Raw genomic sequence first — 16,456 nt, forward strand, 5'->3', positions numbered from 1 at the left:
CTTAAGAGCAGTTAGCTTTTCCTGCATCTGCCTTTTAAATGCAATTTAAAAATGATGAATCTGAAATGTCACTTGGTTGGCTATGAATCACTGCTGTTTACTAATAAACCTTTGGTTCATGTGGCCTTCTGAGAGGGAAATGGAAAGCTAGCCACAAGAAATGTCTAAGGCATTTCTTTTCCACCAGGGGCTGAGCGGTCATTGTGATAACTGAGGGCTCCACGAAGTGATTTTTGTCAAAAGAAATTATTTTTGAATTATTCAAAAGATACAATTTCCTGGGCAACCAATAAAGCCTTCATAATTGCTGAGATACAGAGATCCTTCAAAAAGTTTATGGAAAGTGGAAATGAAAGATAAGATTATTTAGTGAAGAAAAACATTTGAACCCCATGAATAGTTTTTCATGATATCCATTTCTCTTGAATTTTTGAAGACCTCTCATATACATGCATTTAAATTTTGTTTTGCACTGAAATAAACTTACTTTGTAATTCCATTTTCTGTGAATTTTTTGAAGTACCATTGAGCCATCTACTTGACCTTGGTTTCTCAGGGTTCTAAAGGCAGAACACCACTATTTTTAAAATTTCTTAATCAGATGTAGAGAGAAAAGGAGAATCATGGGGCCACTGTTGTGGTATAGTGGATTAAGCTACCACCTGCAAGGTTGGTATCCCATATGGGTGCCAGTTCATGTCCTGGGTTCCCTACTTCTGATCCAGTTTGCTGCTAATGTGCCTGGAAAAGCAGTGGAGGATGGCCCAAGTGCTTGGCCTTTGCACCCACGTAGGAGACCTGAATGAAGCTTCTGGCTCCCAGCTTCAGCTGGCTCTGCCCCAGCCATTGTGGCCATTTGGGGCATGAACCAATGGATGGAAGACTTACCTTTCTCTCTCTGTCTCTCCTTCTTTCTCTCTGTAACCCTGCCTTTCAAATAAGTAAATAAATTCTTTTAAGAAAAATAAATCAAGAAAAGGAGCATCTTTCATTTATGTTCACAACTAAGTGGGGAATCCAGGTAATAAAATTTGGCTGTGTGGCCTCAGTAGGCATTGATCAAACAGTGCAGGGCTATCAGTGTTTTTGTAACTGGAGCCTTGAACAGTGATTCCTAGCCGTATGGATGATTTGAGACTGCACGTGTTAGTGCGTGAACAGTGTAGTGAAAAGAAGTTTGCAAACAGCTGTGACAGAGAGCATAGAGGAAGCCAAACAAGAAAGAGAACTATAAAAGGCTGCTAACTCAGGACCCTGTGGTGACTGAAATCTCATCTTTCTGACATCTCTGCTTTCAGATTGCCTGTTTGGTGCCCGTGGATCAGTTTCAGCTTTATCAGCGGTTAAAATTTGAACGAGGTATGCACTCTTTTCTTGTCCTATGATGAATGTGATTTTACATGTGTCATCTTTACACCAACCCACATGGAAGATGAACACAGCTGCGGGCTGACAGCAGAGCTGCAAGGGGACTCGGAAAGGGAAAAACTGTAATTGCAACATAAAATTTCAACTCTCGTCCACACCAGAAGAAACTGCAGACTCTCAGGAAATAGGGCTTTCCATATGTGGATGGTTTTGTTTTGAATTTGGCTCATGTAAGAAAGGTTTTGCAAAAGTTGGACGATTTCATAATAACACTAATAATACAAAAAAATTGATTCAAAATACGTTTTCTCACCCATTTTTTCCACTCTAGAAGATTACATCAAAGCATTAACTTGCCCAGGCATTTTACTACGCCTTATGATATTCACTATTTTTTAAAGCTTATTTATTTGTATTTATTTGAAATCATGGGGGGCAGGGCGGTAGAGAGAAAGAGAGAGAGAGAGAGAGAGAGAGAGAGAGAGAGATAACTTCCATCCTCTGTTTTGCTCCCCAAATGGCCAAAACAGCCAGAGCTGGGCCAGGGCAAACCCAGTAGCCAGGAACTCCATCTCTGTCTCCCATGTCAGGGGCCCAAGCTGGGAACTCAGTCCCAGTCTCTGTTGTGGTGACAGAAGCCCAAACTTAAACAGTTATTTGCCATCTTCCCAGCTGCACATTAGCAGAAAGCTGAGTCAGGAGACAGAATAGAAGTAAAACCTGGCTGACGCTGCGGCTCACTAGGCTAATCCTCCACCTTGCAGTGCTGGCACACAGGGTTCTAGTCCCGGTCGGGGCGCAGGATTCTGTCCCGGTTGCCCCTCTTCCAGGCCAGCTCTCTGCTGTGGCCAGGGAGTGCAGTGGAGGATGGCCCAAGTGCTTGGGCCCTGCACCCCATGGGAGACCAGGAGAAGCACCTGGCTCCTGCCTTCGGATCAGCGTGGTGCGCTGGCCGCAGCACGCAGGCCGCAGCGGCCATTGGAGGGTGAACCAACGGCAAAGAAAGACCTTTCTATCTCTCTCTCTCACTGTCCACTCTGCCTGTCAAAAATAAATAAATAAATAAAATAAATAAATAAAAAAGTCAAACCCAAGCACTGTGATATGGGCATTTCTTTCTTTTTCTTTTTTTTTGGACAGGCAGAGTTACACAGTGAGAGAGAGACAGAGAGAAAGGTCTTCCGTTTTCTGTTGGTTCACCCCCCAAGTGGCCGCTATGGCCAGCGTGTTGCGACGATCGGAAGCCAGGAGCCAGGTGCTCCCTCCTGGTCTCCCATGGGGTGCAGGGCCCAAGCACTTGGGCCATCCTCCACTGCACTCCCTGGTCACAGCAGAGAGCTGGCCTGGAAGAGGGGCAATCGGGACAGAATCCAGCGCCCCAACCAGGGCTAGAACCCGAGATGCTGGCACAACAGGCAGAGGATTAGCCTAGTGAGCCGCGGTGCCGGCCAGGATGTGGGCATCTTAACAATCAGCCAAATACTCATCCCCACAATCTTCATTTTGAGTCTTCACATTTGTGACAATGCTCCTTGAGTTTTGTCTTGCTCTTTTATTGCCCCTGGTTAAATGCTCCCACATTGTCTTTTGTATCTGATCATTAAGGTTTTATTTCATCAGAGCCCTGGCTCATTATTTTGTTTCTTGTAGTCTGTTAAAGTCAGTGATACTTGATGACTTTATCATCTGCTCAGCTTTATTTTTAATTCCTATCTCTTGTTAGTCATTTTCCTTCTCATGGTCTCTGATCACAAGCCCATTCTTATCATCTGTGTGTGTGTGTTTTCTTTTTGAGTCTACTTTTCTGGAGTTTTGTGGTAAATGTATGACTAAGTCCAGGGCTTCCTTCCTAAGCTATGCTTTTTAATGATAACACTTTCTCCTCAGCTTAAGCTTCCTCTGTTTGCCAGCCAATTCTTTCTCGTGGATCCATTTTAAGTATAAAATAGTAGTTTCTAGATGTTTCAACTTCCCATCAAAAGACTAAAGTACCTGTGAAACAAAACTTGCACTGATCATCAGGTGGGGTGAGGTTTCTAAAGAGGACCTGAGTGAGGGACACAGTTAAATGTTGGCTTCTCCCTTGGTGGGCTTCCATTTCCTCATCTATAAAATGGGAATGATAATTGAATTATCATCCTACAGTTGTTGTAAAGAATGAGTGAATGAATATTGTGTGTCTTTCACAGTGCATTTAATAAATTATTAGTGGCATTTAAAAAATTATTGTTGGGGCCTGTACTGTGGTACAGCAGGTTAAAGCCCTGGCCTGCAGCACTGGTTCCCCTTATGGGCACTGGTCCAAGTCCCGGCTGCTCTACTTCCAATCCAGCTCTCTGCTATGGCCTGGGAAAGCAGAAAAAAATGGCCCAAGTCCTTGGGCCTCTGTATGCACGTGGGATGCCTGGAGGAAGCTCCTGGCTCCTGGCTTTGATCCAGCACAGCTCCAGCCATTGTGGCCATTTGGGGAGTGAACCAGTAGATGAAAGACCCCCCCACACACACACTTCTGGCTCTACCTCTCCCTGTAACTCTGTCTTTCAAATAAATAAAATAAATCTTACAAAAAATTATTGTTATACATAATCACCACCACCAAATCTTACCTTTTCCCTCAGTTTTCCAAACTGAACTGAGAATCTTGCAGAAGATTCTCCAATCATCCCTTGGATTGAATGTGTAGAATAACAACATAATGTGTTCATCACCATCTAAATCTTCTTCAGCCCATTTCTACCCTATTGTCCTAGATTCTAGAGAATTGTGTAGAACCTTAATAATCAGGACTAACTTCTTAAATCACTTATCATATTATCAGTTTAACACAGGTTGCCCTTAGTCTAAGCAAGAATTCCACCTTCTCTTACCACCTGGAAGTAGATCATGACTTGCTGAGATGGAACATCCAAGGTGGCTACTTCAAAGAGAAAACATTCTTATAGTGATAGTGGCAATTAAGATTTATTTAGTAATGTTGTGTTTCTTTATATGCAGTGGTATTTTAGGAGGAAAACAGACTCACCAAGCATAAGTTATGCAAACTTCTAACTTCTGTGGGCCAGGATATAATTGTGTCATATTAGATAACCTCAAACAAAGATTTTTTCCAAGTTTGAATTCTGTGGTTCTTTTCAGTTGTCTTGAGAATAATCCCTCCAACAATGGCTACCTCTGTTTGGGTGTATTTACTGTAGCAGATGTTAATTCTAATCAGTGTGGTTTAATTGCATTTTCATTATCTGCAGAAGACCTTTGTTCTTTGAGATATCAGAAAGCAAATTAACTTTGGCATAATTAAAAATGCAATGGGTCATAAAAGCTAAAACAGTTTGATTTATTTCAGCAGATAATTAAATTAGCTTGGGTGCATTGTGTTTCCCATAATCATAAAAATTCATGGGATGTCTTTTTTTTGGCACAGCTTCCTTTTCTGGAGAAAGACAAAAAAAAAAAAAAAGAAATAAAAGAAAAAAAGACCCATTCCTGTTAGCTAAGAGAATATATAACTGAATGAAAAGAAAACCCACATATCTAATGTTATGGCGCTGGGGGAAAACCAAGGATCTTGCATTCTGTTTTTGACAGTGGAAAACAATCACTTGAGTCAGATATGGTCCTTAAGTCTCATGGCTATTTTAATTCCCCAGAATATTTCTATTTGCTGATAATTGTCAGAATACAGAAGTAAGAGTTCTATGTTACTTTACATCTTAGATTTTTTTTATTTGAGTGGCAGATATAGAGAGAGACAGAGGGAAAGAGAGCTCGCATGTGCTGGATTACTTCCCAGATGCCTACAAGAGCTAAGACTGGCCTAGGCCAAGGTCAGGAATAAGGAACTCCATCTGGGTTTCCCATGTAGGTGGCAGGAGCCCCACTGGTCCCGCCCATGGTCTGCATTAGCAGGAAGCTGAAGTGAGGAGCTAGAGCCAAGGTATCCATCCCAGGTATTCTGATGTGGCACATGGGTGTCTTAACCACTAGGCTGAATGCCTGCTGCAAAAAATAGTTTTAGATAGCACTTCCTGCCTAGCTTAATTTACATGAACAAGCACAGCCTTAAGATCAAATAGTCATGAGGTTTTACTTCAGTATAATCAATTCTACTTTCCTTAAGTAAATTGCAATTCAAACCTTTTAATTTGTCCATCTCCAATGTAAATTTGTCATAGTTAATCACTTCTAAGTCATGTTCATATTAAAGATTCAGGGTCCCTATTGTGTGGGAGCTGACTTCCAGGTTCCTGATGTCTCCTTGTTGAGATTTTTGAAGCTCCCAATCTCAGAGCTACATGATACTTTTCATCAGTGCTCATGAAGAGGAAATCAACTGAACCAGCCTCAACTCACTTTCTACACACTTTGGAATAAAAATTTGAAGGGGGAAGCAGCTAAACCTTAAGCTTTGTGGATAATTGTGCTATTTTATTTTTATAACAGCTATGTTTCCTAGGCCAAAAGCCAGGAAACAGAATTGAATTCACAACTAAAGAAATAAAAAATATTTTTAAAAGATTTATTTATTTTTATTTGAATGTCAGAGTTAAGAGAGAGAGAGAGAGAGAGAGAGAGAAAGAGAGAGAATGTCTTCCATCCACTGGTTTACTCCCCAGATGGCCACAATGACCAGGGCTGGGCTAGACTGAAGCCAGGAGCCAGGAGCCAGGAGCCAGGAGCTCCATCTAGGTCTTCCACGTGTTCCTGACCAGGGCCCAAGAACTGGGGCCATCTTCTGCTGCTGTTCTCAGGCCCATTAGCAGGGAGCTGGATCAGAACTGGAGCAATCAGGATGAGCCTACACTCATATGGGATGCTGGCTTTGCAGACATATTTATCTGCTACAACACAACAGTAGCCCCAAAAGGTATTTTTATAAATATCCTATCCTTCCTGTTTGGGGCTCCACTTTATCTCAAATTCCTCTCGGATCATTGGTTTGGAGGAGAGTGGGAGGGACAGTTCTTCATGTGACAGTGGTTTGACTCTACCTGGTGTCCGTCAGTTTGTTGGGTTCCATGCACTCCTCTCCAATGCCGGAGCCCCAAGTGTCTGATGCTCCTTACGCATGTCTTCCTTTTCTACTGATCTTGCCTCTAGGCCCCACTTACGTACACTCTGTTCCATGAGGTCTTTAAAGAGAAATTGTGCAGTTAAGGGCTTGTTGGATACAGTCATTTAAACAGAAAACAGTTCTGTTGCCTTTTGTTGACTTCTACTTGTAGCTGCACTTGTAAGAGCTGGGCTGATGGGTATCCTGAAGAGTAGATGCTGGGCTCAGGCAGTGAAGTCTGGCCAGATTTGTATGTCGCGGCCCCTGTTCCTTAGATAGGGGCAAACACTCCTGTATTAATGCCTAAACAGGTCTCTCCCTGTATTGTTCCTGTTTTCTGAAAGTGTCTGAATGCAGGGTAGGTCAATATAGAACCTTGTCATATATGCTGCCATTGTACTATTTACTGCGGGGAATTGCTCTACTGGTACTATTTCTTATGCTTCTGTTGCAGTGCTTTATCATTCATTAACAGAATGTGCCAGGCAGCTGACTAGGTCAAGGTCAGTGATTGTCAACCTGTACTGAATTTGACCCCTGAAGGACATTTGGTATCGTCTGAAGACATTTTTGATTGTTGTGACTCTGGAGTGGGATGCTCTTGGCATCTGGAGAGTAGAGGCCAGCGATACTGCTAAACATTTAATGCATAGGATAGCATCCCCCCACTACAAAGAATGATCTCATCCAGATTGTCAGTAGTGTTGGTGTTGCAAAACCCTGTCTAGGATGATGGAGATATAATGATCTTCAAGACAAAATCCCTGCTCAAAAAGGATTCTGATGTATGTCAGGAGAGAGGGTTAGATCATAAATAAGTTATATTAGATAGTGGTATGTACCATTTATATAAATAAAGAAGGGTAAGAAGTGGGGAAGGGTTGAATGGGGAGACTTTTATGGAAGACCTCCCTGAGGAGGTTCTGTCTGAGTAGACCTTTGATTTGAAGTGAGTATGTCACGTGAATACACACGGAAAGAGCATACCAGGCAGAGAGAAGGGCAAGTGCGAAGGCACTGAGGCAGGAGTAAGCCAAGTTTCTGTTTGGCAGACAGTAAAGCAGAGCTAAGTAAGTAGAAGAGAGAGTTGAGGGGCATAATATAGTTGTCAAGGGCCTGATCATATGATTAAGATGATGAAGCCTCTGTGACGTGAAGTCATTGGAGGACTGTGACCAGGGTAGTGTCTTGTTGTGACTGCCGGTTTTAGAAAATTGGTGTGGCTGCTGCAGGAAAAGTTGATCATAGTGGAATGAAGTGGTAGCAAAGAGATCTAGGAGGCTCTGTGGCCATCTAACCTAAGATGATACTGCATCATGTTATAGGTAGAAATACTGAAAAATCTCCAGACTTGAAGGGTATTGTGTAAGTAGAACTGTCAGGATTTTCTTGTAGAAGTATAGTTGGATAATATGAACCTGGAGGTAAGAGGAGAGGTCAGGAACAACATTATATATTTTCGAGTTGTCGGCTTAGAGGTCGGGTTTATAGCTGTGGCATTGAATGAGCTCAGCGAGGAATAGAGTGTGGATAAAGTCTCAGGATTGAGACCAGGGGCACTGTGACTTTTACAGGTGGGGAAGAAGAGGTGGAGCCAGTGAAGAAGATTGGCAAAGGAGGCCCAGAAGTACCTGCCCAGAAGGAGTTGAAGGTGTCTGATTTACAGAGGAGAGAGGGTCAGCTGGTCAGATGTTGGAGAGATTAGGAAAGGGAAGGACCGAGAGTTGGTAACACAGAGGTCTTTGGTGACCTTGACAAGTGGGGTAATGGGGAAGAACCTGCTTGGAGAGGGTTCAAAATATTCTGAAAAGTGGGTGTGGTGAATATATTAAGCAAAACACTTTCTGGGAGGTTTTTTTCTTAAACAAAACTCCTGCTGCAGCAGGGAGGGATGATACAGGAGAGGGAGAGAATGTTACGGAAACAGTCCTCAGGCTGTGAGGGTGGAGAGGACGTGGGTGTGGCTGCAGGTGGGCTAGCAGGTTTGGCGTGCCCCGGGATCTCTTCTAATTGCTTCTGTGTCCTGGTGAAAAAATAAGAAAGGCAAGCAGGTGAGAGTGACAAGGGAAATAGCTTCTGGAGATCTCAAACAATAGGAGGAACTTTAGGTCACAAGAAAATAGAGTGAATAAGAAAACAACACAAATTTTACAAAATACCTCCCAAGTTGCAGACATTTGTAAATCATTCAGCAGATGTTTATAGACCCCCAGCTTTGTGGAAGCCACTATGTTTTTCAAGTTATTTGTATCCCAGAATAAGAAATACATTTTCCCTTGAAAGCCAGCACATATACACCCATACCCCCCAAGACAGAACTAACAGCACTTTCATAAATCTATACTTATTAATGAAATACACTCTATTTTCTTTCCTAATGTGTTTGGTTTTTAGAAATGACTGTTCACAACGCATTAAATGAATTTCTCAATCCCCATTGTTTGGAAAACACCACAGTGAAAGAATACGGATTTGTGTGTTCCTCTTCAAAGAGTTTAAAGTTACACCTTTAGGTTGAGAATTAGAAAGAAAGGAAAGATTTTCACTAATTTTTCTTGGAGAATCTGCTAATTGGTGGACACTGGGTGTTTAGGCAGTGTCTTTCTAATCTTGACTTTTCCATTTTACACTGAGGGAAGTATTGGATTAGGAGGAGCTATATATCCCCTATATTGTGACAGCCCTAGCTGAGTTTAGTGAAAATTAAGGGCTGTTTTCATTCCTTGTTTGTTTTCTGATTTTGTAAAATCAGCCTGCTATGTTATATGTGTAACTCTTTACTTTTGCATTATTTGAATAAAATTTGGAAATTCAAACTCTGTGTAGATTGCTTATTTACTCATGGTTTTAATCTATAGGCATAAATGTGATTTTTAAAAAAGTACCACGGTGAATAAGTCTCAAAAGCAGGACTTGATGTTTGCACAGTATCCTCTGGTTTTCATAAATGTCACACTATCTAGTGATTCTAAGTAAATTAGTAGCTACCCAGTTAAAATTGAGAGCAGAAAATGCATATTGGAGCTGAGGGGTCTAGACCATGAATCAAAATTAGACAAGGCAGATAGAAAAATTATGTAAGTATTCTTTATGCCTTTAGGCCCAGAGGCACCACTGTACCTTTTCTTCTCATTCAAAAATGCCTTTCATGAATTTCTATGAAAGATTTGTGTGTGGCTGGTTGAGGGAAGGAATCAATCTCTTTATTTCTGTCTCTCTTCCAATAAGAGAAATTGAGTCCTTACTGCTTTGGATATTGTTTCCATAATTCCTTGGTAACTTACATGACTCCATACTTTAATGCAGAAATATAAAGCTGAGAGGACTTTTGGGAGTTTGGTTAGATTTCTCTCTTTCCCTCAAAATAGTTATTTACTCTGCTTTTTTTTTTTTTTTTTTTTTTTTTTTTTTTTTTTTTTTTGACAGGACAGGCAGAATGGACAGTGAGAGAGAGAGAGACAGAGAGAAAGGTCTTCCTTTTGCCGTTGGTTCACCCTCCAATGGCTGCTGCGGCTGGCGTGCTGCGGCCAGTGCACCACGCTGATCCAGAGCCAGGAGCCAGGTGCTTCTCCAGGTCTCCCATGGGGTGCAGGGCCCAAGCACTTGGGCCATCCTCCACTGCACTCCCAGGCCATAGCATAGAGCTGGCCTGGAAGAGGGGCAACGGGGAAAGAATCCGGCTCCCCGACCGGGACTAGAACCTGGTGTGCTGGCGCCGCTAGGTGGAGGATTAGCCTATTGAGCTGCAGCACCGGCCAGGGAGTATATTTTCTATAACCAGAGCCTTAGGATAAATCACAAGTAATTATGTGAGAAAAAAGATCTATGTCCCAAAGCAAACCTTGACAAACAAAGTCATAGCGGGTTACTATCATAGGTGCAATTCTGAAGCAGTGGACATTTCTCCAGGATTTGGTCGTGAAAGATTCTAAAAGGGGGCTTGATGATGGGAGGGGGACCCTAAGAGTAGCCTTTGGTTTGAATTGACAGCTGTCTGGCCTCTGTTTTCTCTTCTGTCCCCTTGTGTGTAGAAGAGGGATAATTTAGATCCACTGGGGTCGACATGAAAGTACTGAGTATGTCCCCTCTGAATGGTGGTATGAGGGGTGCTGAAAAACCTGGAAGGGAGATCATCTTTCTTTGATGTACCCTGATTCTTAGTGGAAGAGACAGCCTGCCTTCGAGGGTATTCTCTGGAGTTGAAGACTAGGACAGATGTGCAAGAAACAATTAGTGAGCAATACACTGGAGTTACTCTCAGAAGATGTGTATACCTGTGGGTTTTCTTCAGGTGTATGTATCTGTCTTTCTGTAGGGTGTTCAGGAAGTAGAAAAGGTTGATCAGCAAATATGACTAAAAGAGCCCAGCACTGTTGTGGTTTTGGTTTCTCTTTTGGGCTGGACGTATTCTGCCACTCACTCTTCCACTGCCTGGTTGATGTAGGTTTTGTGCATAAATTATTCATACATTTTGTGTTTAACCTCAACTTGGCCTGTGGTCAATGATGTGTTAGATAACAGTCTTTGTGGGGGGTGGGACATAACTCTTATCTACAGTATTTGCCAATTTCTAAGATATAAGTACTTCCACCATGGTTAATTTCAAGCTACCCATGTGCTGTCATTGAACTTGGAGTTGGAGACAGATGTATTTGGTTCTCGTAAGCCAACAAGAGTCCACTTTAGGACATGACTGCTGGTATCCTTGCTTGATGTTTCTTTTATGTACAAAATATTATTTCTAATATCTGGAAGAGACTACTCTCTTCCTTCTACACCTTGCAAATGCTGGCTGCCTGCAGAGTGACTGCCCTAGGGATTTGTTTTTTAATCTCTGTTTATGTGGTACTGTGGCTCTTTCTAGCTTAATCTTTTTGTATTCCATTTCAGCGTGTGTTACAGGTTTTGTTCTATGATTAGGAGGGACTAGTTTTACCTTATGATTTTAAAGTTGATTTGAAGGGGTAAATTTCACTGTGGCTACTTGGATTAAAAATAAACATAAAATATTTTTGCATGTAATTATTAAATATTCCTTATCTCCACCCCCAGAGAGCTCCTTACATGTATTTGTTGGTAATTTTACTTTGTTATCTTGTGGGATGCACTATCATTTATTGTGTGGTTTTATGTTTTTGTTTTGACACTGTCTTTGTTTTAAACACTGCTTTTCCTTTTCACACTGTATTATTTCTGAGGAGGAATGTCTATTTTCCAACTTCATGTGTGCAGGGTCTTTAAACAGTACTTGAAATCATTCATGTGTTGAATGAACAATGAGTCATAGACATTTGCCTAATTTGCAGTCTTCTAATCACAAGAGGTCATGCCTGAAGAAGACATTTGGAAGAATCCAAATTAAAGTGAAAGTGGAGGCTTAGTTATGGCATGAGTCCTATAAATAAGATGTGGGAGAAATGCAGGATTAGGTTTTGGAAGTCATCCATGGATGGGAGCCAAAGAAGCAGTGTTGATGGTACAGGAGAAAGGATTGTGGGAAGTAGAGAAGCCAGGACTTTGCACAGGGAAGACAGAGTGAGAAGAAGAGTATTGGGCATGCAATGAATTGAAAACATTTGCTGCAAGTACCTAGAGGGATGTCACTTACAACTTTTAGAGAGAAGTTCATTATTGAGAGTAAAAACTGATTTCAGAGACATAAGGAGGATATGAGTGGATAGGATGAGAATGAATGAATGTGAATTTTCATCCAAGGATTAAGATGGGATAGGAAATAAAATAGCTATTAGTTACAGAGAGATGGTAGAGTTCTCAAAGGGATGATTATTATTCATCTTAATGTTGGAAAATATTTTAATTGTTGCTCTTCATAAGTAATACTTTATAAAGGAGGTTGACAGTTGTGCTATATGTGAAGTTCCATGTTTTGTGAAGTTGAAACTGATCCATATTTGAGACTCTTAATTGAGGTGGGTAGAGATCTGTGGTCTAATGTAGAGCTTAACATGCTCCCAAAGCTGGCACTGATATTGGGTGATTTCAGTGTGCCATGCACATTGTTGATGAGAGGATCTGTTGATGCAAAGCATTTCAGAATCATATTATTAGTGTATGTACTGGGAGTCACTTGTTTGCACAACAGTACATTTATACTTTTGAAAAAACCAGAAATTACTGCTTTAAATCAATAATAACATCCCATCACCGTGTCAGGTAAATTGAAATACACAAAGAAAATAAGAAACAGCCATTACCTACAATCTAAAGAGAAAGTCCATCTCCCTGAAATGAGTAAAGAACAGTAATTAACAAGATGCTGATTATGTGATGCCCCCTCCTAATTAAGGCAAGGAAATAATAGAAATGACTTCTTTAAGAAATGGTTAGTCTAAGACTTGGTAAAGGAGAGGGAATTTTTAAGGGAAAGGATAAGCATAGAAGGAGAATTGTCTTTAAGGGGAAGAATGTGAAACAAAGGGAAAATCTGAATATGCCTCAATGTTATAAAAAGTAAGTGATTTGCCAGGACTCAGCTTAGTTTCAGAATTATTTTCTGTTTGTTGTTCATATATTGGGTTGAAATAAAATTATAAAAATAGTATTTGTGCCTTTTAAAAAACTGAAGTTCACAAGCAATCATAAAGTAAATCTGCCTGCTTCCCCAATCCCTGTCCTTTACTTAATGATAGCTGCCTTTGATATTCTTCTGGAAATGTTATGACGTATTTCTGTGTATATATATATATATATTTATATATATGTTATAAATATAGTCCATGTGTGCTCTTTTTGCCATCTGCTTTTTTTTCATTTAACAATATATCTTTGAGGTCTTTCCGTGTTGCTATATTGATATATCTTATTTTTTTAAGCTACACAGTGATGAACTATATGGGGCATTATTGTGTGCTCAACCTGCATAAAAACCTTATAGATCTGGCACAGTATATGAACTTTTTTTTTCTTTTTTTCTTTTTTTTCTTTTTTTATTTTTTGACAGGCAGAGTGGACAGTGAGAGAGAGACAGAGAGAAAGGTCTTCCTTTGCCGTTGGTTCACCCTCCAATACAAGACGAACATTTGTTATGGCAATTGAGATGCCACTTGGGATACCCGCTTTCCATACTGGGATGCTTGAGTTTGAGTCCTGGCTTTGCTTCTGATTCCAGCTTCCTACGAATGTGCACCTGGGAGGTGACATGTGATAACTCAAATATTTGTGTCCCTGCCAACCATGTGGGGGATTTCAATGGAGTTTCCTATTCTTGGCATCTTCTTGGGCCAGCCCTGGCTGTTGTGGGCATTTGTGGAGTGAACTGGTGGACAAAAAATATTGGTCTATATTTCTCTCTCTGTTTCAAATAAATACATAAAAATTTAATATATATATATAAAAGATTTATTTATTTGAAATTCAGAGTTACAGAGAGAGGGAGAGGCAGAGAGAAAGAGAAGTCTTCCATCTGCTGGTTCCCTCCCCAGATATGTGCAATGGCTAGGACTGTGCCAGGCTGAAGCCAGGAGCCAAGAGCTTCATCTAGGTCTCCCATGTGGGTGGCAGGGGCCCAAGCACTTTGGTCAGTTTCTACTGCTTTTCCCAGGCCATTAGCAGGGAGTTAAATTGGAAGTAGAGCTGCTGGGACATGAACCAGTGCCCACACAGGGTGCTAGCATCACAAGGGGCAGCTTTACCTGCTATGTCACAACACTGGCCCCAAAAGTATATACACATGATTATGCTACAAGAGGCTTAGTACAAGATAGTAGATGTAATCTTACTTCTATTTACCTACATATGTTCCCATGGGTTTCAAATATAGAATGATAAAATCATTGGTTTGGAAGGCTTTAAAGGCCGTCTTGGGCATGACACCTTAATCTCTTTGATAAAATACCTATTGCCTAGGAGAAACAGCTTTTGTTTGAACAGGTTGCTTGCTTATGCTTAAGCTGCAAGGAACAGAAGACCTGACCAACAAAAGGCTTAAACAGCGAGAGCATTTCCTGAGACACTTAGCTTTTCCTCAGAGTTCCTAGATTGTTGTGGTAATTCAAGCATCACCACTTCACACAATCATGTTCCCAGGCAGACAAACAATGGAGGATCCTGCCCCAGAAGCCCCTTGATGAACCTTCCCTTGCTTCCCGTTGGCCAGAATCATGTCACATAGCCAAGTCTTAGCTGCATGGGATCCTGGGAAAGCCAGTCTCTGGAATATTTAGACTGTAGTGATTGATGGGTATTCTCAGCAAGGAATGTTGAAAGGGGTTGGGATGAAAGATCTGTGTCCCAGCGACTCCACTGTGGGTCATAATTAAGCTCTGTAAGCCATCTCTAAAGAACAAGACTTCTGATGAAGAAAACATGTAGAAAGCTATTGTGTCTCCTTTCCTCCCATTCCTCTGCACTCCTTTGCATGGTCTTTTATGGACGATCATAATGGTGCAAAGCACAGATCACTGTTTTCTGTGACCCAGACTCTGCCCTCCCATTTGCAGTTAACTCGACTGTGTGTCACAGCTATATTGCACACTGAGATTCTTTATACCAGTGTATCAGAATTCATAGTCATTTCTTTATGGTTTCTTCTGTTGTGCCACTGCAGTTGCCTGAAATAATAGGCTGAGAGTAACAAGTCAGAATCTCTACTCAGTAATTTTAATTGACTAGAGTTATAAGGACAAGTGCGTTCTTGTATCTTTTCATTCCTTTTGATCACTAAGGATGTTATAAATTTTAGCTATGTCTTCACTTCCCTTCTCCTCTTTCTTCTTTTTTTTCCATCAAACTTCTAAAAGACGTCTGATGGGTGGTAAGTTATAGTGGATATGGAAGTCCTTAGCTCTAAGTTACGTACCAGCATTTGTTTCTTTGGGCTTAGTATTGTGAAACAATTTTAAGTGTTTAGAAGAAAGTATTAAATAGTGTAGAAACAAAAGGCCAGGACTTTCGAGCCTATGTGTGTCACTATCCTCTTGACTTAAGTTTTAGGGATCCTTGAGGGTTTATCTCTCCTGGAGTGTAAGGATTACGAATCCTAAGATTCCTCTTTCTTGTTATATTTGTGTCAAGGATCCATCCTATTCCAACTGCACTCTTCAGAATTATTAGATAACATACTTCAGTATGCTTTTTTTGAATGGAAAATTATAATAAGGAAAGATCCAATTACTTCATATTCTGCATCAGACATGAATGGAGACGGTGTTTACTGGAATATTTCAGATTTTTCCCCCAACATTGAATTTGTGAAATTATTAACTTTAAAAACTTAGCTCCTACTTAATACCTTGATTTCTTTAATGCAACACTCTTTGGATTTGTTTGACTCCTTTATATAAATTTCTAGGAATCATGAAACATAGGAGGTTTAAAACTAGAATCTTATCAGTTCAAAATATGCAAAACACATTGGTTCAATTTTAAAAATGGTGTCTGCAGCCTTGGAATAACAGTGTTTTTTATGTTCACTTAAAGGTAATATTATATGCAAGGAACATGGAGTCTATTGTTGTGTAGAAAACTAAGCAAGATTTTAAACAATTGAATAGATAGCTGTCCACCCTCTAACCTAATCTTCCTTCCTGGGTGCCATTTGGACCTAGCCAGTGTGGTGCGACTGGCTGCTTGTCATTTCATGGTCCATGAAAGTTACAAACTGTCTCTCACTGTATATTAGTAGGACAGCATAATACCCAAATTGAGGGGTAATCTGGCTTCTTGGCTAAGCCACACCAGAGACATTTGTTCCCTAATTTACCTGATTCTTGTGCTTCAGTTTTCTGCTATCCAGTGAAACAAATCTCACTACCTATTTCTTCATAACCAGTTTTCTTCCAAGAGAGTTTCCAAATAATTGTAGAGGAGACTTAAGATTCTTTTTGCCCATTTTGAGTGCTCAAAGATTCCAAAAGAGTTGCAAATTTTGTTTTCTTACCTGTTCATAAAAGCAATGGTGACCCATTCCGTTAGTACCTGCTTTGAGAAAGTGACAGGGCTGAGTGACCTTGTGGATTGGAGATTCATATTCATTCTATTATGAAACCTAGTAGTAGAAATCTTGGCCCATGGTTGTAA

General features: G+C 40.7%; 1 protein-coding gene across 17 annotated transcripts in view; it reads left to right on the forward strand.

Moving 5' to 3' along the window:
* RNF144B (ring finger protein 144B) overlaps positions 1 to 16,456 on the forward strand; it is a 203,681-nt gene that overhangs the window by 173,899 nt on the left and 13,326 nt on the right. For all 17 annotated transcript variants that reach the window (XM_051832579.2, XM_070074316.1, XM_008274113.4 and 14 more), the window contains one exon: positions 1,299 to 1,359. In XM_051832579.2, the coding sequence (XP_051688539.2) occupies positions 1,299 to 1,359 (61 nt within the window). The remainder of the gene's footprint in view (positions 1 to 1,298; positions 1,360 to 16,456) is intronic.

The sequence above is a fragment of the Oryctolagus cuniculus genome, chromosome 5 (genome assembly GCF_964237555.1).
Source record: "Oryctolagus cuniculus chromosome 5, mOryCun1.1, whole genome shotgun sequence".
NCBI lineage: Eukaryota > Metazoa > Chordata > Mammalia > Lagomorpha > Leporidae > Oryctolagus > Oryctolagus cuniculus.